The 21,696-nt window shown below is 39.4% G+C and overlaps 1 protein-coding gene across 3 annotated transcripts in view; it reads left to right on the top strand.

The window, feature by feature from the left end:
* The window catches only part of PPP4R4 (protein phosphatase 4 regulatory subunit 4), a 115,795-nt gene that overhangs the window by 81,221 nt on the left and 12,878 nt on the right, over nucleotides 1-21,696 (top strand). For all 3 annotated transcript variants that reach the window (XM_030558847.1, XM_030558850.1, XM_030558848.1), the window contains 11 exons: nucleotides 1,388-1,570; nucleotides 4,139-4,244; nucleotides 5,047-5,194; nucleotides 7,963-8,107; nucleotides 11,174-11,215; nucleotides 11,321-11,395; nucleotides 14,781-14,856; nucleotides 15,281-15,358; nucleotides 15,714-15,807; nucleotides 17,469-17,539; nucleotides 19,887-20,037. In XM_030558847.1, the coding sequence (XP_030414707.1) occupies nucleotides 1,388-1,570; nucleotides 4,139-4,244; nucleotides 5,047-5,194; nucleotides 7,963-8,107; nucleotides 11,174-11,215; nucleotides 11,321-11,395; nucleotides 14,781-14,856; nucleotides 15,281-15,358; nucleotides 15,714-15,807; nucleotides 17,469-17,539; nucleotides 19,887-20,037 (1,169 nt within the window). The remainder of the gene's footprint in view (nucleotides 1-1,387; nucleotides 1,571-4,138; nucleotides 4,245-5,046; nucleotides 5,195-7,962; nucleotides 8,108-11,173; nucleotides 11,216-11,320; nucleotides 11,396-14,780; nucleotides 14,857-15,280; nucleotides 15,359-15,713; nucleotides 15,808-17,468; nucleotides 17,540-19,886; nucleotides 20,038-21,696) is intronic.

Below are 21,696 nucleotides of genomic sequence, written 5' to 3'. Positions count from 1 at the left end.
GAAGAGATTGACCTGGAGTCATTCCCATTTTTGTCCGAGGCCGGCCAGGAGCACCCGTGTCTGCCCAGGTGCCCCTGACCAACCTAACCGAGGTCGGCCAGGAGCACTCACGGGACGACGATGGTTAGCAGTCCTATTGCACGGTCTGCCATCTGCAAGGCAAGGCAAGGGGGTGCTGCTGTGTAGCACTGCAGTGTTGCGTCTGCCAGCAGAACCCAGTGGACATATGGTGACAGTGAGCTGAGCAGGCTCCATGCTTGCCGTGGTATGTCATCTGCACGGGTAACCCAGGAAAAAAGGCGAGAAACGATTTTTTGCCGTTGCTTTCACGGGGGGGGGTGGAGGGGGTGCTGAAGACATGTACCCAGAACCTCCCGCAGCAATGTTTGTGCCCCATCAAGCATTGGGAGCTCAACCCAGAATTCCAATGGGCAGCAGAGACTACAGGAACTGTGGGATAGCTACCACAGTGCAACGCTCCGAAAGTCGACGCTAGCCTCAGTACTGTGGACGCACACTGCCGACTTAATGCGCTTAGTGGAGACACACACAGTTGACTGTATCAAATCGATTTCTAAAAAATTGACTTCTATTAAATCGACCTAATTTCGTAGTGTAGACATACCCTGAGAGTCTGTTTTCAGAAGGACTATGGGACCAGATCCTGACTCTGATAAAACTGCAAACAGACATTTGTATTTGTTTGTTTGTTTATATACATATCAAGAGAGAGAGATAATTATATAGATATGTAACATTTATACAATGCAAAAATTTTCAGTTTACATATGCCTTCTGTCTGAATAAATAACCACAAAGTTTCCAAAAGGGATCAGATTTTCAAACATAGTTGCTAAGTTGCATCTAAGTTGTGCAATTGCATCTTTATGGTTTCATAGTCAAAGTAGTTGCATATGTCTAATAGTGATTTGTATGCACATCTGGGTAACTTCGCGTAGAACTGCCCTTTCAGACAGTTAATCCTTTTAGGAGGAATGATGGCCTTGTGATTAGGGTACTGAACAAGTACGTGGGAAACCCGGGTTCTACTCCCAGCTCTGCCATGTACTCCCTGTGTGATCATGGGCAAATGCCTCCATTTTCCCATCTGTAAAATGGGGATGATACTGCCCTATCTCATGGGCATGCTGTGAGTACAAATTTATTAATGTAGCGAGGTGATCAGCTTGTCCATTGCTGTGGGGCTATACAACAGCATGATTGGATGAATGGATTTTGCATGTGCAAAACCACAGGCTATCATCTTAAAATAGGAACAAATCAGTCTTGCAGATTTCTAAATTAACATAATTTTAGGCTTCAATTAATACTTTGTCATAACGACTTGAGTTTTTAAATTTTTAATGTTTTTATTTTATATTTTTAGTTATTGACTGTCCCTGACTTGATTCCGGCACTAACGACTGCGGAACAGAGAGCAGCAACTTCTTTAAAATGGAGAACTCATGAGAAGTTACTACAAAAATATGCGTGCCTGCCCCATATCATATCAAGTGATCAGATTTATTATCGTTTTTTGCACAGAATGTTGACAATCATTATGACAAATGTGAGCCCCAAGCTCTCTCTATCTCTCTTCTATTGTTTTCGTATTTGTTTCTGAGGCTTTAGAATGACTAATGCAATATAAATAATACTTTTATGTACTATTTATCTTATTTAAAATTAGTATTTATTATATTATCTTCTATAGAACAAAGTTAGGTTATTCACCAGTTTTATCACATAAGACTAAGAAAATGCTCAAAGAATCTCCCCTCCCTCCAACACACCTTTCATAGGAAAAGTTGGATTTAATTAACATTTCATGAAATTGTCATGTATTCTTTTCTGGATTTCCCTTCCAATGCCATTGCTGATTCTCAATGTTTTTTTGTGAATCAAAATTTTCTCCTCTGAAAAATGACTCTTTTGCTTGATCCTTTAGCTTCCTTTCTATTACACTCTTTCTTATGTGACATTTAATTCCATGGAGGAAGAGTACTGTAAAAGAGCAGCAGTTGTTGTTTATTTTTGGTAGCACCAATAGTGTGCTAAGTGATTTCCCAAAACAGTAGAAAGTTCAGTTCCTATACTTAGGAGCTTAAACACAAAAAAAGGGATGAAGAGAGAGAGAAAGTGAGTAAACTATATAAATAAAAGGTCAAAATTGATGAGCCCAATTCACCATTGCGTTACTCCAGTTTTACACCAGTGATATGCTAGTGATTTCTGTGGAGTAATGCAATGGTAAATCAGGCCTCATATTGCTTACTAGCAATAATAGGAGACAAAATGTGCATGACGGTTAAATTATTTTAGTTAAAACTAATATATTTTTAAAATAAAAGGATGTGGGAGATCTTTATTATTTTCACACACTGGGACATATGAATAAAATATGAATGGTAAACTTTTTGCAGTGGCATGACCTACTTCAATGTGAATATTTGGTAACTGTATAAAAAACTGACCCGTAAACATTGGTTGTCGGAAAATGAATGCAAGAAAAGCAAAATATTTTTAGTTTTCACCCAATAACCAAAATATTTCAGTTTGGTATGCTACTGTGCTGCTTCATGAGAGCTGTAGTTCAGTTGCTTCATGCTCCCAGTCTCCTCTCCTGTCCAGGCTCCTTGGTCGGACTACATATCCTATTATGCACCATTGTCTTCCGTCTTGGTGAGAGAAGGCAGTACATTATGGGAGTACCACAGCCATGATGTATCATGGATTATGAAGTCCAGCTGGGGAGCTCAGCCACAAGAGGAGAATGAGGACATGAGGCAACTGAACTACAGCTCCCATGAGGTATTGCAGTATCATATCCGAATCCAGATATTTTGGATTTGGGCTGAAAATGTTTTGGTTTTAAGAATTTTTTTTTAACAAAAAAAAATCATTTTTTTTTCTGCAGAAAGCTATCACTTTTCATGATTCTTTTTTGTGCATCTTAAAGTTAAGCACGTGCCTGAGTGCTTTACTTGAAAAGGATAGAATTAAACATGCTTAAGTGCTTTTTTGGATCATGGATAAGACTACATTTATGTCACAGAGGTCATGGAAGTCACGAAATCCCTGACTTCCAGAGATCTCCATGACATTCTCTGCTTCAGCCTCAGGGGCTGTGGCACTCTGGAGCTGGCAACCAGTGGGTTCTTGACAGGGTTCCAGTGACAGGCCGACAGCGGCAACAGGTAACTGGGCGGGAGGGGTGCTGCAAGGTTCCAGCACAGGTGACAGACTCCTGAGGGGGCCCTCCTCAGAGTTCCAGCAACAGGAGACAGCCTCGTGTGGGGAGTGGGGGATGCCTCAGGTGAGTGGCTGAAGGTGTCCCATTTTTTCTTTGGGAAATATGGTCATCCTGCAGCTCCTAGCTGCCCTGGGCAGAGGGCCCCCCATCCTGAAACTTCCATCTGCCACAAGTGGAGGGGATCCCCACAGCTCCCAGCTACCACAGTGGCAGGGGAAACCATAGAGCTGCAGCAGCAAAAGTCACAGACAGGTCACGGCTTCCATGAATTTTTGTTTATTGCCTGTGACCTGTCCATGACTTTTACTAACAATAACCATGACAAAATCTTTTCCTTAATCATGGGCCAAAATTGTAGGTCTGTAAATACTATATACATCAGGAGCCATGCAGACCCACAAAAACTGAAATCAAAATGCAATATACAGTAAGTTATTGTCTACATGCACCTAGAGCACAATACAGGTTCAGTGTTAAACATTCAGACTTTTTTAACCATCTGAGTTTGTTCCTAAATTTTATAGAGCCAAATTTTTTCAACCAGCTATGCCTATAAGTTATTGTTTGGCTGTTATCAGTCTGAAAAGTGACAATTATTTGAATTAAAGAAGAGGTTTAATTAAATATTAATGGAGTCTATTTGTAAAAATACTTGATCTGAGTAGATATTAAAAAGCATTTCAACTTGAAATGTAATATCTGGTAACTTTAATGTAGAATATATTGCAAGGGGAAAAAAGGAAAATAAAACCACATTCCAAAATATCACACTTTCAGAAGGAACCTGATGAAGCGTTGTCCTTTTTTCTGTTGTGGTTGATAGTGTGTCCAGAAGTACCTATACATGCCTTTAGATGTTTAACTCTATTTCCTGTTTCTTTTAAGAATGTTCTCCCTGTCCAAAAAGCAGCTGCACGAACTCTCTGTGTTTATTTACGCTATAATCGCAAACAAGAACAGAGGCATGAAGTCATTCAGAAATTGATTGAACGTAAGCAGTAATTTTTTCTTAATTACTTTATGAGAAGCAAATTAATTCTGGTAAATGAAAAGGAGATGGTGTTTAGGGTTGTACTCTGTAACCATATTCAGAAGACATATGAGACTACCAGTCTGGCCCACAGTGTCATCAGATAACACGTGTGAATATGTACCACAGCTATGCAAAGTACTCAGCAGGAAGAGTCTATGCAGGAAATTTACGATATGCTGAAAAATCCAGTAAAGCACACTGCTGGAATTCAATATTTTTAGTTAAAGGTGCTGTGTTATACAAAGCACAGTTTTTCTAGAGGCTGCATTTTAAAAAGTGCTGAATGATACGTTTTCTGAAAAATGAATAATTTATAGAGGATTTAAATAATTTAAAAGCAGCTGACAAGTTTGACCTACTGATCTGTACCATAGTTCCTCAAAAATTACATAGAAGGATGAAAAACCCTCATTAATGATCCTTAGTATTTACACAACTCTAGCTTCATGCTCCTGATATGTGGCGTGAAATGCATGAGTTTCTGTTCCATGTACCAGCTGTGTCACTTGGTAGTTCTGACGTTTCAGTGGACTAATCAAACACAGAGGATGAAATCCTGGCCCCCGTTGAAATCAGTGGCAAAACTGCACTGTCTTCAGTGGGGTCAGGATTTCAACCAGAGAGTGAGTGCTGGGGTTTGTGAGTTTATTGACCCCAACACAGCCCTTAAAATCACTTTCTATCTCAGGCTAATCTTTGAGACTTGATCTGTTTCAATCTGAAAACTTTACAGATAACCTTTCTGGGGTTTATTTTCCAGAGCTGGGCCAAGGAAAAAGTTACTGGAACAGACTTCGTTTTTTAGACACCTGTGAATTCATTATGGAACTGTTTTCCAAATCATTCTTCTGTAAATATTTCTTTCTACCTGTGCTTGAGCTTACCCACGATCCAGTAGCAAATGTGAGGTATTGTACCAATTGTATGAAATCTTATATGAAAAAAAACAACCCTATTCATTTCATGGTGTATATTAATATAATATTAAATGGCTTCTTTAAATAAGTTGAGTAACAGGGCTAAGATTTTCTATGATCGTTTAAAAGAAAAAGAGGATTATAAAACATCCAGAAGAACATGGTATGATAGGACGCAAAACCATAGTTTTTATAAAGTTAAATCTTGCCTATTAATCTACTACAGCATGTTAACATAATAGTGGTTAGAGGAGGACCATATGTTATCATTTATTTGTACTTTTACAAAGAACTTTATAGGTCTATTAAAGAAATTAGATGCCTGATTCAAGACCCATTAAAATGAATGGGAGTCTCTCCCATTGAATTAATTGAACTTCAGATCAGACCTCAGTTGTCATAATATGAAGGCTAAAGTACTGATTCAAAATAGAAAATGTCTAGGACAGAAAAAAATAGGAATAAATTATAAATTTTCAACATAAAAGATTCACTGTGGGGTGGCTGCAGGTTCTATGCATGGATCTTTATTGTTTAATACTTTTGTTAATGATCTGAAAGAGAACTGAACAGTGCAGTAGTGAAATTTGTGTCAATCACAAAGTTATTTAAGTTAATCAAGACGAGAAGACTGTGAGGAACCTCAGAAGGAGTTAACAAAGTTAAGTGTCAGCAGAACGGCAGATAAAATTTATTGATGACAAATACAGCTTTTGTTTTAAAAAAGACACATTCTATAATCCATTGGAATATAAAAATAAAACCTAAATATTAAACGTGAAATAATTTCTCTTTGAATGTTGGGCATATTATTTTTTTACATTATGTATAAAGTTCTACACATGTGTACCTAGGGTTATGTAAAAATTATATTATTCTGATATATTGTATATTTGAGAAACGGTGATCATGTAAAAACACTCTCATTTGAAAAAATACTAACTCCGAATGTATGTGCAAAAGAGGGCACAGTTAAGGTTGCACAAACAGCCTTATCTTTGTCATGTCCAAACTTTAGAGTATTTCACTTTGCAACCTTAATATTCTTTTAATATAGTTTTTGTATGAGAATGGTGTAGTGAAGGTAGTGGAACTTCTGGTTACTCTTCCCACTAATACAGGAACAAGTGGATATTCAGTGGAATTAAAATGCAACAGATTTACCACTGATAAAAAGGAAATACGTTTTACAGAATGCATCAGTAGCCATTGTCACAAGTTATCAGCATGGCCAAAAGCTTAACAGGATTCACAGAAATGAATATGGATATTGAGAGCATCAACAGTTGTATCAGTATGCTAAAAATAAATAGTGATTTAAAACCTCATATATCCTGGCATAAATCAGCTACTAGTGGGGTTAAGTAAAAACTTCCTCTGTGGACATCTTAATCCATAATTTTCTTCTTGGGGTTTATTTTAACTTTCTCTCAAACATCTGGCACTGGCCATTCCCAGAGCCAGAATACTAGACCAGATTGCCCATTGACCAGATCTGATACGGCATTTTTTATATTTCTACTCTCGTATTTCAGTACATACACAGTGTTTCAGATTCCACATTTTTGTACTGATGGCATTATAGAAAATGTTTTGAGGGTTGTAAATATGTTAGTTTTCTATATCTGAAGAGCTGTTTGAAAATAAGGACATTTTGCTTCCTGTATTTATATTTATTTCTTTAATCAAACTGAATTTATATTATGAAATCAGAGAATCATTGAAGAAAACTGAAAAATATTAAATTTGCTGTTTTGAGAAAATGGCCTTGAAAATTTAGTTTCATAGCTGACAAGGTACAGCTTTGTGTATATGGTTCCATTACAATAAAACTCTTTCTTTAAAGAGTCTCTGCAGGCATTTTCTACTGTGTAAAATTGAGCTTAATTATTTTAGAAATATATTAACAGTTTCATGCAGCATAGTAAGCCATTATGGAGAACAATACTGGAAAGCCTATTAAATACTTTATAGAATTTTGAATGTTCAGTGATAATGTATCAGGCAGTCACAACTTTACCATTTCTGTGTGAGCACCTGCAAAACTGCTAGGAGTCAGAAGTGCAGCCACATTTCATTTTCCCATCCAGAATTACCCTGAACTCTTTAGAGGTTCTCCTCCCCCTTAGCCTTACCTCCACTCTGTAGGCCCTTTCATGTGATCATCAATCTTCAAGTTAGGGAGAGTTTGTTCAGACTAAATCATCTAGCAGTGTCACAATACAGAGCACTTCCTCTCCTGCAGTAGCCTGGAAGACCAGAGACCAAGAGTAACCTTTCAAAAAGTGTCTAAAGTCCCATTTTCAAAAGGGACTTAGGCACTTAGAAGCCTAAATCTCATGGACTTTCAATGAGACTCACGCTTCTACATGCCAAAGAACCAGACACTTAAGGGAGTTCAGCGCCTGCATGCTTTTGAGAATCCCACCAGGCACCTATCTAGACCTTTAAGTGCCTAAATACTTTTTAAAATCTGTCCCTAAGTCACTTTTTTTAAAATAGGACTCCGGCTCTGAAGTCACTTAGAACTGGGACTGGAAATAACTTACATTTTAAGTGTTGCTTTTCACATTTTTCAGCTTTGCTTTTCATTCTTACCTAGTCAAAGGACTTCATAAAAATCAAGTTTAGAGTTAGGCTGGAAAATAAAAGCAGATATGAAGTGGAGTCAAATTGGCTACTGCTTTTATTAAACAATGGAACCAAGTATTTGCTCACTATCTGCATTAGAAGTTAAATATGAATTCCTTTTCTTACAGAATGAAGCTTTGCTATTTGTTGCCAAAAGTGAAATCTACCCTGAAGGTCCCCACAGACAAACATTTACTTCAGCAGTTAGAGTTGTGTATAAGAAAACTTCTGTGTCAGGAAAAAGATAAAGATGTGTTGACTATTGTAAAACGAGTAAGTATTTTTCTAATCAACGAACATTTTATGTTGCAGCTGTCACTGCAAATTAAGACAATTGTTTTCCTGGCTTCAGTCTTTGCTCTTGAGGTTGGGATAGGAGGTCAAGGACTCTGTTATCCTTTTTGTCAGTTTGAACAATTGGAATCAAAGAAAATGTCAGATTGAAAGATATATTCTGCTGAATTTAAGACAAAGAGATATTTTCTTGGTTTCTTAAAATACAGTTAACTGCTTGACACTGTGAGTCAGGCTTTCTTGTTTAGTGATTGTCTCAGCCTGCTCCAAGGGTAGCAGTATGAATACAGGTATGGGAAGAAACGTTCACATGGGTAAAAATGAGCAAGAATCCTTGAGGTATAAATGTTTTGCTATTGTTTCTATTCTTTAGTGACAAGATGCTAGATTGTACTTATTCCCAACACAGCCACTCAGGAAAGAGGTAGGAAGTAAAAATGCCCTCTTCTCCCAGTGCAGCCAGTTTAGGACTACCTGGATTGCAGTCATTATGGGTGCATGCTGGCTGTTTCCCTCTAAGAGTGTGTGAGTGGGGTATAGATTAAATATAGCTTTGCTTCCTCATATAGGTCATCCAGCAGAATGAGTATGCTACATCCTGTAAAAGGCTGGGGTCATCACAAATTACTTTACCTCTCCCCCACTCCTAGTTTAACAGGGAAGCCCCAAGAGATATTGACAGTGTCCGCATTACTCTTGTGCTCTTTAGCACAGTGCAGCTAACTTTAGATCATACATAAATGGCACAATTTAGCCCTTCCTTTGTGAATCAGAGTGGGATTTGGTGAAAAAACAGACCTCTATGAATATTTTCTGATTGCAACATTAACTTCTCAGCATATGGGTTGTTATATAAACTCATGGAGGATGGGTACATCAACTATGGGTCCATCAACTTGGCTATTAGCCAAGACGGTTAGGCACACAAATCCATGCTCTGGGTTTCCCTAAACATGTATCTTCCAGAAGCTGAGACTGAACAACATGGATCACTCAATAGTTACCTCATTCTGTTTATTCCCTCTGAAGTGTCTGGCACTGGCCGCTGTCAGAAAACAGGATACAGGATATAGACCATTGTTCTGACCCAGTATGGTCATTATTATGTTCTCAACAATACAATAATGTTTCTTCAGTTTTAAAAAAATTCTTACCCCTATTAAGGTATGTTAGCAACAAGAAGAAGGTCAGGGAAAATGTGGGACCCTTACTGAATGGGAGAGGCCAGCCTAATGGCAGATGATGTGGAAAAAGCTGAAGTATTCAATGCTTTTTTGGCCTTGGTCTTCACAGACAAGGTCAGCTCCCAGACTGCTGCACTGGGCAGCTCAGTATGAGGAGGAGGTGAGCAGCCCTCAGTGGTGAAAGAACAGGTTAAGGACTATTTGAAAAAGCTGGATATGCACAAGTCCATGAGTTCGGATCTAATGCATCTGAGGGTGCTGAGGGAGTTAGCTGATGTGATTGCAGAACCATTGGCAATTATCCTTGAAAACTCATGACAATTGGGGGAGGTCCTGGATGTTTGGAAAAAGGAAAATATAGTGCCCATCTTTAAAAAAGGGAAAAAGGAGAATCCAGGGAACTACAGTCTCACCTCAGTCCCTGGAAAAATCATGGAGCAGGTTTTCAAGGAATCCATTTTGAAGCACTTGGAGTAGAGGATGGTGATCAGGAACAGTCAGCATGGATTCACCAAGGCAAGTCATGCCTGACCAACCTGATTGCCTTCTCTGATGAGATAACTGGCTCTGTGAATATGGGGAAAGCAGTGGACTTGATATACTTTGACTTTAGCAAAGCATTTATTACGGTCTCCCATAGTATTCTTGCCAGCAAGTTAAAAAAGTATTTATTGGATGAATTGACTTTAAGGTGGATAGACAGCTGGCTAAATCATTGGGTGGTGATCAACGGCTCAATATCTAGCTGGCAACAAGTATCAAGTGGAGTGCCCCAGGGGTCAGTCCTGGGGCTGGTTTTCAACATCTTTATTAATGATCTGGATGATGGGATGGATTGCACCCTCAGCAAGTTCGCAGATGACACTAAACTGTGGGTAGATATGCTGGACAGTAGGGATAGGTCCAGAGTGACCTAGACCAATTGGAGGATTGGGCCAAAAGAAATCTGATGAGGTTCAACAAGGACAAGTGCAGGGTCCTGCACTTAGGATGGAAGAATCTCATGCACTGCCACAGGCTGTGGACCAACTGGCTAAATGGCAGTTCTGCAGAAAAGGACCTGGGGATTACAGTGGACAAGAAACAGGATATGAGTCAATAGTGTGCCCTTGTTGCCAAGAAGGCCAACGACATACTGGGCTGCATTAGTAGGAGCATTGCCAGCAGATCAAGGGAAGTGATTATTCCCCTCTGTTCGGCACTGGTGAGGCCACATCTGGAGTATTGCATTCAGTTTTGCTCCCCCACTACACAAAGGAGTTTACCAGTTGGAGAGAGTCCGGCAGAGGGCAATGAAAATGATTAGGGGGCTGGGGCACATGACTTGTGAGGAGAGACTGTGGGAAGTGGACTTATTTAATCTGCAGAAGAGAAGAGTGAGGGGGGATTTGATAGCAATCTTCAACTACCTGAAGGGGAGTTCCAGAGAGGATGGAACTAGGCTGTTCTCAGTGGTGCAGATGACAGAACAAAGAGTAATGTTTTCAAGTTGCAATGGTGGAGGTCTAGGTTGGATATTAGGAAAAATTATTTCACTAGGAGGGTAGTGAAGCACTGGAATGGGTTACCTAGGGAGGTGGTAGACTCTCCATCCTTAGAGGTTTTTAAGGCCTGGCTTGACAAAGCCCTGGCTGGGATGATTGAGTTGGGGTTGGGCCTGCTTTGATCAGGGGGTTGGACTAGATGACTTCCTGAGGTCTCTTCCAACCCTAATCTTCTATGATTCTATGAAGGTATTGAATGTCAGTATTTTAAGCTTTCCTACCATGACACATTTCCCTTTTAGCTAAAACTTAGCATGTTCTTGGAGTTATTGGACAGCGTAGGGTAAAAATATTATTTTAACTTCTTTTTTTTATAGACAGTGTTAGAATTGGACAGAATGGAAATCTCTATGGATGCTGTAAGTTCCTTCCAACTTTTACACTTGCGAGTGAGAGTTAAAAATGTATGGCATGATATATGATTATTTCTATGACTGTTTTGTTTTTGTTTAAACTTTAATCAGTTTCAGAAAAGGTTTTATGAAAATGATTTGTTGGATCAAGAGAAAGAAAGAGAAGAACAGCTCCTGTTGGAAATGGTATGTTTTTTAATATAATATGCCAGCCATAGTTTCATAGCTTAAAGCTAAATATTAATGTATGCTGTTGGGAAGGTGATTCCAGGGTATGGGTGTGGTGAAGTGTGTATTATGGAGGTAATCGGGGGTCTATGTAATTTCCTTTTCCATTGTAAAGTAGGGTTAAATCCCTAAAAACAACATAAACCTCCCTCTAATTATTACCTATATTACACAGTGTCAGAACACTGAATTTTTGAGAAATTCCACACTTGAAAGACCGGTAGATTAAAAAATTTTAAGTGCTTTAACAACACTTCTTGATGAAAGTTTTCAAGAGATCCTCGTGTTTTGGCAGACTTTTGTAATGTAATGATCTAAATACTTCAAAATTCGCACTCAGCTTCAGTATGCAAAAAAGCTAATGTCATAACTTTTCTTGTGGGCCAAGAAAGCCAAAGGAGGCTGTGTATCTGCTGTAGGCTGTCTTAATAAGAAAGAAGGGGTTGGAGCCAGTGACAGCTGCAGCCCAGCAAGGGGAGGCTCAGTGTGGGTTGCATGGAGCACAAGGGGCTGGTAGGCACTCAGGAGTCGCTCAGTGTTGAAAACGAAAGCAGATAAATGCTATTGCTTCCCTGCCGCTCTGGTTTCTGAATCTACTGTGGTTCACTGGAGCTGTAAGCCTGGCAGAACTCTGCAGCTGGCACTCCCCCGGGTAGTCTACCATATCCCTAGATGCTCACACTCCTGCCAGTGAGCTCTCTGTATGCCTATACTGCAATGAGGGTATGTCTATACAGCAAATAAAAACCCACAGCTGGCCCGTGGGGCTCAGGCTGCAGGGCTGTGTCACTTCAGTGTAGATGTTTGGACTTAAGCTGCAGCCCAGGCTCTTGGATCCTCCCACCTCACAGAGTCGTAGTCCCCTGGCTCCAGCCCAAGCACGGAAGCCTACACTGCAATTTCAACAGCCCTTTAACCTGAGCCTCGCAAGCCTGAGTTAGCTGGCTTGGGTAAGCTGTGGGTTTTTAATTGCAATGTAGGCAGGTGCCAGTTGCTCCCTGACCTGTCTGGTGTGTGAGAGCTGAGGGCCTGATAGGTTTTGGAGGAGGATTGCGTGCTTTAGCACACCACCTCTTGTTCACAGTGGCAGGACTCCTCTCAAACGAGCCATCACAGGTTCAACACTGACCTGGAAATACTACCTTGTCCTTCCAACACTGCTGCAGAGCCCTCATACCTGACTCTCTTTGTTCTCTGCAGACACCACTGAGCCTCTTGTGCTGGGCACTGGCATCCCCAGCTCAAGCTCCACTCACTAACACCTTTGGCAGCCTCTCTGGCTTGCTCAACTTCCTCTGCTGATCTCAAGCTCCAGCCAGATCTAGGTAGCAAGGCTATCTTGTGAGCTCAGTCAAGGGGTGAGATTGGATCAGTACGTGGGCAGGAATGTCTAAGGAGCTTATCCAACTAATTTCTGAGCTGCCTTCCCACCCCTGCTTTGCAGTTCTATACTCAGTTCAGTCCTGCTGCCCACCTCTACCCAGATTTCTCACATTTGTAACAGGGAAGTAGGAACTGGCTTGGGCTTGGGTGCTTGTGGACTGGGATTAATTCAGACTCCCCGAGCTCCCCTGTCATGTTTCCCCTTTATATCATGCTCATGTTAGCTTGGCCTTGGCCTGGTGGGGCTATGCTGCATGCTCCTGACTGCATCTACCTCTGTCAGAGCCCCAGACTCTCAACTGCCACGACTCCACACTTGTATGTCCTCACCCTGATGCACCTCTCCCCACTGAGACTCCCACGCCTCCTGGTTGTCCCCTGCCAGAGTCCAGCAGTGTCTTACCTGAAACATACCTTGGCAGTCCCATATTACTACCCCAGGCATATCCTGGCACTTCCAACTGGCCCCAAGCCAGAGCCTCACACTCCCCTCAAAGGTATCCAATTGCTGAAGCTTAACTCCAGCCTCAGAACACTTTAATTAGAAGTAACACATTCTACAATAGTATAGTAAAAATATGAGATAATGGTGAAATGTCTCAGTCTCACTGAGGCTGGAGTTAAGCTGTGTGTTTGAGCATGGTTTTGAGGAACTTGATGTGTTCGATGTGTGGTTGCATGCAGAGTCTGAGTACATCTGATCAGTATGAATTAATCTGGTTGTTAATGGTGCATAAATTGGTGAGTTCCTTAATTTCAATTATTTAGTTAATTGGAACTACACTTGAACAATCTTGACCATGATTTAATGAAGTTTTTTTGTGTGGATAATAACTAGAACTCTAAATCAAAGAAAAAACAGACCTTTCTAGGTTCAGTTGATGTGTGTATTATGAGATGTAGTGCAGGAAAGCAAAGCTAATGTTACATAGCTTGGAGGGGGAAGGATCATGCTTACTCTGTTTGGAAAGCACCAGGCACACTGAAGAAGTTAATAGAAATAATTTGACTGAAATGATATTTCATGCATATATCTATAATTTTGTGTACTATCTGCTATAAAACTAGCTAATAGTACAGACATGAAAATGAGTTTACTAAAATATGAGAAATTATTATATTTGGTTCAAATACCTTGCTTTCAGTAGAGGTTTATTAACTCCAGTTATATCAGTTTGGATTTAAATATTGTCCATCTATGTTGATATTGAATCTTCATGCTGTTCATTAGCCAGACCTTTTAAAATTCCGTATGTAGTCTAGAATCATAGTAGCCACGTTGCACAATAGATATAGCATTTCCATTTTAAACACCCAATTTCTGTGTTACAGCTTCTCCTCTTTCTGGCTAACATTTCTCTTGTTTGATCTCAGCCTATAAGCATCTTTTTTAAATAGTTTAATAAAAATCAAGATGCTTTTGAGTTGTAAGAATCTGAATAAATAGTAATTTTCATCTGTTAAGAAATTTTTCAGAGCCCTTCCTCTTTGGTTAATTCAAAAGCAGGTATGCTTTAAAGCTTCGCACTTAGCTTGTGCAAAGTCATGTATGTGGAATTATTTTGTTTTGTTTGGTTTGGTTTCAAGAAATGTGTTTTTAAAAGAAAACAATACCTTGTAAAAAACAACATAATAAGCAACAGTTAATTACCATTTTTCATGGAGGGGAACATTAAGATCAAATTTCCTGATTCAACTTTACATTGTGTTACCCTACTCTTTTGTTATGATCTCTACTACAGTAAAAGCACACTAGATCATTCAGAGTTTTTGCTGGGTTCCAGCCAATAGTCATTAGTGAACACACAACAGTGTTATTGATAGAGGGGGACTATGTTCAAATAACTGAGAGAAGAAATTAATTTGTAGGTTAGTGGGTTGGGAGCATGCTCATTTACAGGAGGCCTTCAACCTGTGTCGAGTGTAAATTCTCATTCTTATGAAATTGTTTCCATAATAGGAACAATTAGAAAAAGAGAAGCAGCAGAATGAGGGAAGGTCTACCAGTATCAGTGATAAAATATTTGAAAAGAAGCGTAAGTTTTTTGTTTTTGTGGGTTCTTGTTTTTATTTTAGGGGGACGATTCTTGGTAAATGAAGTTAATATAGTATTGTTCTAGGAAACATGATGGTGGGTGTTTAACTTAGTAAAGAACTCTTGTTGTTTTGTGATTTTTTTTTCTTTAAAAACGGTAATTTATAAAAAATGGTTTTGGTGTGTTACATAGCATAGTATTGCTTTCATTAATAAAATACATGTCCAATACAATGTTTTCTGCTAAGAAGGTAGTAGTATAATTGTCTGTCTGTCTCTTATTTCTAGGGTACCACTATCATACTATTATAGTATTATTACTGTTTTCCCCAGTATCATACCAGAGATGTATATAATATTTTATATCTTTATGTAAAGTAAGGCTATTTATCAGAGTGCAGTATTTACAATAAACTTTGTTTTAGGTAGAGACAGTAAAACATCAACTTTGTCAAAAAGTATATCTCTTTCTGTTTCTGGAAGCTCTTCAAGTGCATCAACAAGTAAGAAACAACTCTTTAAACATTTTATAGGATACTTGTATCTCTGCTGTGTAAGTCTGAAAACAGACAAAGATACCATTGACTCCCTTGGGGCCAGGCTTTCGCCTGTTGTGCTCATAAGAAAGCATTGCAGTTAGAGAACATGTGATCTTTTTACACTTAAATATTTTCTTGGTTGTTGTTTGGTAGTTTATGAGTTGTGATATAAATGAGATTTATTGCTGTATTATCTTCCAGCTCCTTTAATTAGCTTAGACTAAGAAAAAGTAATGTAAATAGACATTCTTACTACTGATAAAAGACAAACTGCAATAATTTCTGCACTTTAAATGTATTTGCTGCTTATTTGTTTCAGGCAAAGAAGGGAAGAAATCTAAGTTGGTTCGAAGCCATTCTTTCAGTACGCAAGCACTGCATCCAAAATATGGCAACATAGACAAGTGTTCTAAGTATGTTCTCTTCGAACAGATTCCACTCCTAAGGTCAAATTCTGGCTACCCCTTATAGAAATATATAGGTATTCTCCAAAACATGGAGAATATACACCCCAAAATGCACTCCTGAATTCTAAGGTGTAACACCCCAAGCCATCTTATAGTTGTGCAAAGCAGGACATAACCTGTCCCATCTCAGAACTCTGAATAACCTATGGGGTATATTATCCATTATCACCTAATACTGGTTTGTACTTATTGCATACCTGCTTTTGGCCAAATCACACCACTTTTCCTATGTTGTGCTCTCATTTGCAAAACACTTCAGGATATATTTTCCATCTGGCTATTTCCATCCAGGACAATGCACAATGAATACTCTTTTTGCAGCAATTGCTGTCCACTTTATGCAGACACCGTCACTCCTTTTATTGTGCCATGGCCCTGCATGGATAACATGCCAGACTTCTGTGCAGATGTAGTAAATGCTTAAGGCATTAGGTCAGCAGTATTCTTTAGTGCATGCCTAACTTTAAGCACGAGTCAGTAGGGCTGCTCATGTGCTTAATGTTAGGTGCATGCCTAACAGTGGTACAAGTACAGTAGTACAGTCCAGTACACCGTACCAGTAAGATATTTATAGCTGGTGTGGCATACTGGAAACACACAGGAGTAGCCCGCCTCAGCCCTTCTATGTAGCTGCGTCTCCTGAGTCTTCCTGCCTGGGATCTGTATAGCAGCCGCACCGGAGGACAGGGCTGGCCATGCCAGAGAAGCTGGTGGTGTGGAGTCGCTGCTGCGGTTCCCAGGAGAGCACTGAACTGCAGGGCTATCCTGGGAACTGCAGCGGTGAAAGGAGTAGAACATGGGGCCACTGCATGGCCCCACACTGGCAGCTCCTCTGGCACATCTGTACCATCCCCAGCCCCACCCGCGCCCCCCAGCCCTGTCCTCTGGCAGGGCTGCTGCACAGACCCCAGGCAGGAGGACTCCTGAGACGTAGCTGCGTGGAAGGGCTGGTGGCAGGGTCCGGGATGGTACAGCAGCCGCGCTGGAGGAGCTGTCAGCATGGGGCCACCATGTTCTTCTGCTTCTTTCACTGCTGCAGTTCCGGAGAGCCCTGATCTCCTGGGAACCACAACAGTGAAAGGAACAGAATGTGGGGCTGCTGAGCAGCCCCATGCTGGCAGCTCCTTCAGCGCAGCTGTACTACCCCCAGCCTGGCCTGCAGCCCTTCCATGCAGCTGCATCTCCTGAGTCCTCCTGCCTGGGATCTGTACAGAAGAAGTATCCAGTGCAGCGACAGGAGCACAGAGCCCCCACCCCCAGGTAACATGGGATGAATGTGGATCATGGGAAGGGGACTGGGAGAGCACAGGGGCTCTGGGCTGGGGGTGGGGAGGAATTATGTACGGGGGCACGTGAGGAGGTCACCTTTGTGTCCCTCCCAAAAGTGCAGCATACTGGCAAGAAATGATTTCTACTTGCACCACTTGTTAAATAATGGTCTAAATCAGTTGGGAAGGGTGTGAATTTTTTGTATTTGGGTGAAAAAATATAATTTTAATAGAAATCTGGTTTTATAAATGGCAAACATTTGAAGACCCAGAAACACTGCTTGTGACTTACTTAGTTTAATGTGCAATAGGTAATTTATCACCTAATTATTTTTCTAGTAAAAGTTCTGCAACAGGATATACTTCTTCTATACCAGGAGTGGGAAAAGGTTCTATGCTACCATTTAGTGGTAAGTGTTATTGTTGTTGTTATATGTATCGAAGTAGCTCCTAGAGGCCCTGGAGAAGATCAGGGCTCCATTGTACTAGATATCGTATCAACATCTACTAAAAGACAGACTCTCTGCTTTAAAACAATAGGATTATAACTGACAAAAGGAAGAGAGCAGGAGAGGAACACTAATAGCAACACCTGGTTATGTAAACTAGCTATCTGATAACTATCAGGTTGCAAATAAAAAAAAAAATTCGATAATCTCTACTGTCCACTATCATCAGTTTGGTGTTCTGTTGTAGTCCCAAATGAAACTTGGGAAGAATTTGAAGTAATATCGCATAGGGTCTTTACAAATTAATTCTGGAAGGGTGTTCCAGGCATAAAGGGCAGCACAAGATAAAGCGCAAAGTGACTGGTTAGAAAAGTAGACAAGCCAGTGATGGAGAGCTGCATAGTTGGTAGACTAGGGAAAGCAAGAAATGATGGTTAACAAGGTTAATCCCAGGAAAGATTAGTTTTCTGTTATTTGAAATCTCTCTCTTTTATTTTAGATTGTGTAGTTTAATTTGGTTAGTTTCCAGATATGGAATGCTCTTTAAAGATCATTACTACATTAAGCCTAAATTTCTCTCTGGCTATGGACAAATGGACAAGCGTTAATTGTGGTCAAAACAAAGATCTTTTAAAATAGTAGCTACAGATATTTCCAATGGCAAATGTTTATACAGTACAAAATCTATGCAAATAAAAAATGGTTCACCTAAACATAGTTAACATTAGACTGTTTAAAAATGTCGATGGCACATAACATTTGAGACATCTATATACTAAACCTGCTTCGGTTTGCAGAACTCTTGTAGAAGGAATTCCAGAATTGCCAACCCTAAGCATTCAAAAATCATGAGTCAGGCCATTAAAAAAAATGTAGAGTTCTTTTTATTTGTCTTCTGGTGTTGGAAATTTTAGGTTAATGTTGTCAAACTTTTCTCTGCAGCCACACTGGCTCTAAACTTCATTTTTTTAATTCAAATATGAGATTCTCAAGTAATGACACGATTCCAGCTGTTGGGTGCTTTTTAAAAAATCCAAATGATGACACTTGAGAGAAAATCCTCAGAGTTAGCAGCACTGGAATTCTGTCTAGGTAGAATTGCCTGTTGCAAATGTTATGTCAGATATAGCTAGGTCTGCTGTAATACCCCTTCCTAGTCAAACAGGCAGAAAGCTGACTGATTTCCCTTTGATAGTCATTTTTATTGGACAATTTAAAAATACCAAATAAAGCTAGTTCATATTGACCCACCTGCTCTTCCTTTATTTGATCACCTTGTTCCTCAGAAGGCACCTGTATTGCCCAGGTTTCAGAGTAGCAGTTGCCCATTTTCACTGAGGACCTTTGAAATTTAATTAGAAGTAATAAGTTCTGACTTTTCCTCCCTGCCTTTAGAGGTGCTTGACTCCATCCTGTCCAAAATGCTAATAAAATAATTTTTAAATAAAATAAATTCATTTATTAACCATTTTCAAATATGCTGTTCTGCGGTGTTCCCAGGTTCTGATTCCACTTGAGGATTTTTTGCATGCAAAGGGAAGGAGAGAATGTGTTGCTTTTTCGAGGTTGGAGTAAACAAAGACAGTGATCTTGCACTGCTACTCTATATCCTGAACATGGTCTGAACAAGAGGATTTCATTCTCCAAAACCATTAATGCTGTACTTTCTGAATTTTTAATTTTTTTTATATATGTTTGTTGATTAGCAATTTGCAAGCATTTAGAGGTGGAATCCTATGGATTAACCAGCAGAAAAGACAGCCTAGCACTCAGTAGGTAGAGAAATATGTTCATATTTATGCACTGACCAATTCTTAATATACTTTTTTTTTCATTTTTAGTTGCTTTTCTGTGTTACACATTTTTCCTAAAAAAATTTTTTTTCAAGTAGTAGACACTTAGACATGAATTTGGACATCCCTGACTGGATGTTTTTAAAAGTAGAAATTAGACCTCTAGATGGCATAAATTGTGCTTGCAATTACTTGCATTCACAAATTTTGTATGTAGAAAGGGAGATCCAGTTTTAAAAAGCTGCCTATAAGACGTATATAATATCTGAGACATTACATATATTAAAATTGATTCTTTTTCTGTAGACCTTCTCAAAAAGTCTATAAATTATCAGCTATTTTTCCGTACTTCACCACACAATTATTTTTTTAGTTAAAATCTTTAAATTAGCCAATTTTTTTTGTAGACAGGACAATTTTATGTTGTTCACCTGTTCAACCTACTGATAGATGTGTTGTCACTGTGTTTCATTCAGATTTAATTCCCTGTATAATTGTCTACTGCTTTCTTTCAGATGATTCATTCCGGACTCGTTCCACCAATATTAGTGGGAATGCTGTCTTTTCTTCCACTGCCTCTGTAGCAACTTCCTCCCGTAATACAGCTAACTCAGTTGACCAAAAGAACAATGGGACTAAAGAGAGTCATTCACGAAAGATGAGCTTGTAAGTGATTGATTATAGGTATAAGCACCTTAAGGGAGCTATTTACAAATGGAACTCAGAACAGCCTGTAAAATTGCAGGGTTTATTTTTGTGTGTGTCCATATCTGTTGCATGCAATTTTCCATTCCCAGATTTTGGGTTCTCAAAAACATTTTTAGGACTATATTTTTCCTGTTTGAACAGGTCTTTTTATACTGTTCCTTAAATGTGTCTTTCCAATGTGTCTATCTGTTTTGGGGAGTAATGTGTTGATCAGTATTCCCTTGCATATGATTGGTTTTCAACCAACCACATACTCTGATACTTTGGCTATGTGTAAATATGTGTTGCTAGTTCAGAGGTCTTCATTCTAGTTTACAAATACAAAATTACTTACAGTCATTTTGTTATCTGAAATTATAATGATCTTCTTAATTGGAAGTGATATTACATGATTCATACCTTTTGTGTGTGCATACAAAAAAACCCCTTCATTGTGAAGCAGTTTTTGAATACCTATATTTGACATATTTCTACAAATCCACAGAAATGAAAGAAAAGAAAGGCCAGTTAATAGTATATACCGTCTATTCTTCCATCCACAAGAACACATACTATCATTACCACAATTAGCATGCACCAAAAACTGTCATTTATTCTGCCTCCTCTTCCAGCACAACCAACTGCTACACCAAACGTCTACAATTACTAGCTGTTAAGTTAAGCTCCTTAAATATGCTCTTTGTGTGTAGCAACCCACCCTATCAGCTTCACAGTGAAATGTTTTGTTTATTATAGGTCGAGCTAGCAGAAACACCTATTATTAAGGTTTTCTGACACTTTGCATTATGTTTTCATATCTGATTTCAGTTTCTTACAACTTTGCTAGACTAATTCTTTGGCTTGAAATTTTCCATGCTAGCTGTGTGCCTCAGGCTGATTTTAATTTCAGTCAAAATAGTTCAGATGTTTCAGAGAAAGAGATTAGAGGAAGATATATTGTTTTGTCCATGTTAAAAAATTCTGGCCACCTTTTACTTTGACACTCTAATGCTCCTATGCATTGGAGCAGGGGCTTGACGTTGGACAAGGGGCATGGTCTTTGTGTCAGAGATTTGCCTTTTTCCTTGCCTGTGAAAATCTGCTCAAATTTGGCCAAGTTACAAGTCTTTCAAAAATTAGAGTTTGCACAAGCAACTACATGTCCCAGTCATTCCATCCACATTTGGCATTCTCTAGCCCAAGACTGAGCAGAAGTTTTCCTTGCAGTTTCAGTTCTGGGGTGCTATAGGCCATGATAGGTCTGGGTATGGTCACCTGAACTAAGAGCAAGTCTGCTGATGGGTATCAGCATGATGCCACATGATGAAATTTCTGTTTTTTCAGGGTTTTTTTTTAAACCTAGAAAATTACAGAAACAAAACTATGTTCAAAACATTATTCAGGTTGCAGGTGAAGGACTGAAACGATTAGGAAGTGACAGAATCACTGTTGCCTGTCCCTGGGAGTAAATCAGATTTGTGCGGTGAAGGAGGCTGTTTATAGGACCCTAATCTCATTTATTGCACAAGCTGGAAGGTTTTATAAATAAGGCAGGGGACTGCAGGAAGAGAAGGGAGTGGGTCTCACAGTTAAGGCAGTTGAATGCTGCCCTGGAAAACTGTATTCTATCCCTGCCTC

This window comes from Gopherus evgoodei, chromosome 4 (genome assembly GCF_007399415.2).
Source record: "Gopherus evgoodei ecotype Sinaloan lineage chromosome 4, rGopEvg1_v1.p, whole genome shotgun sequence".
NCBI classification, from domain to species: domain Eukaryota; kingdom Metazoa; phylum Chordata; order Testudines; family Testudinidae; genus Gopherus; species Gopherus evgoodei.
Note: the sequence above shows the minus strand (reverse complement) of the source record. Positions and strands in the feature narration are given on the sequence as shown.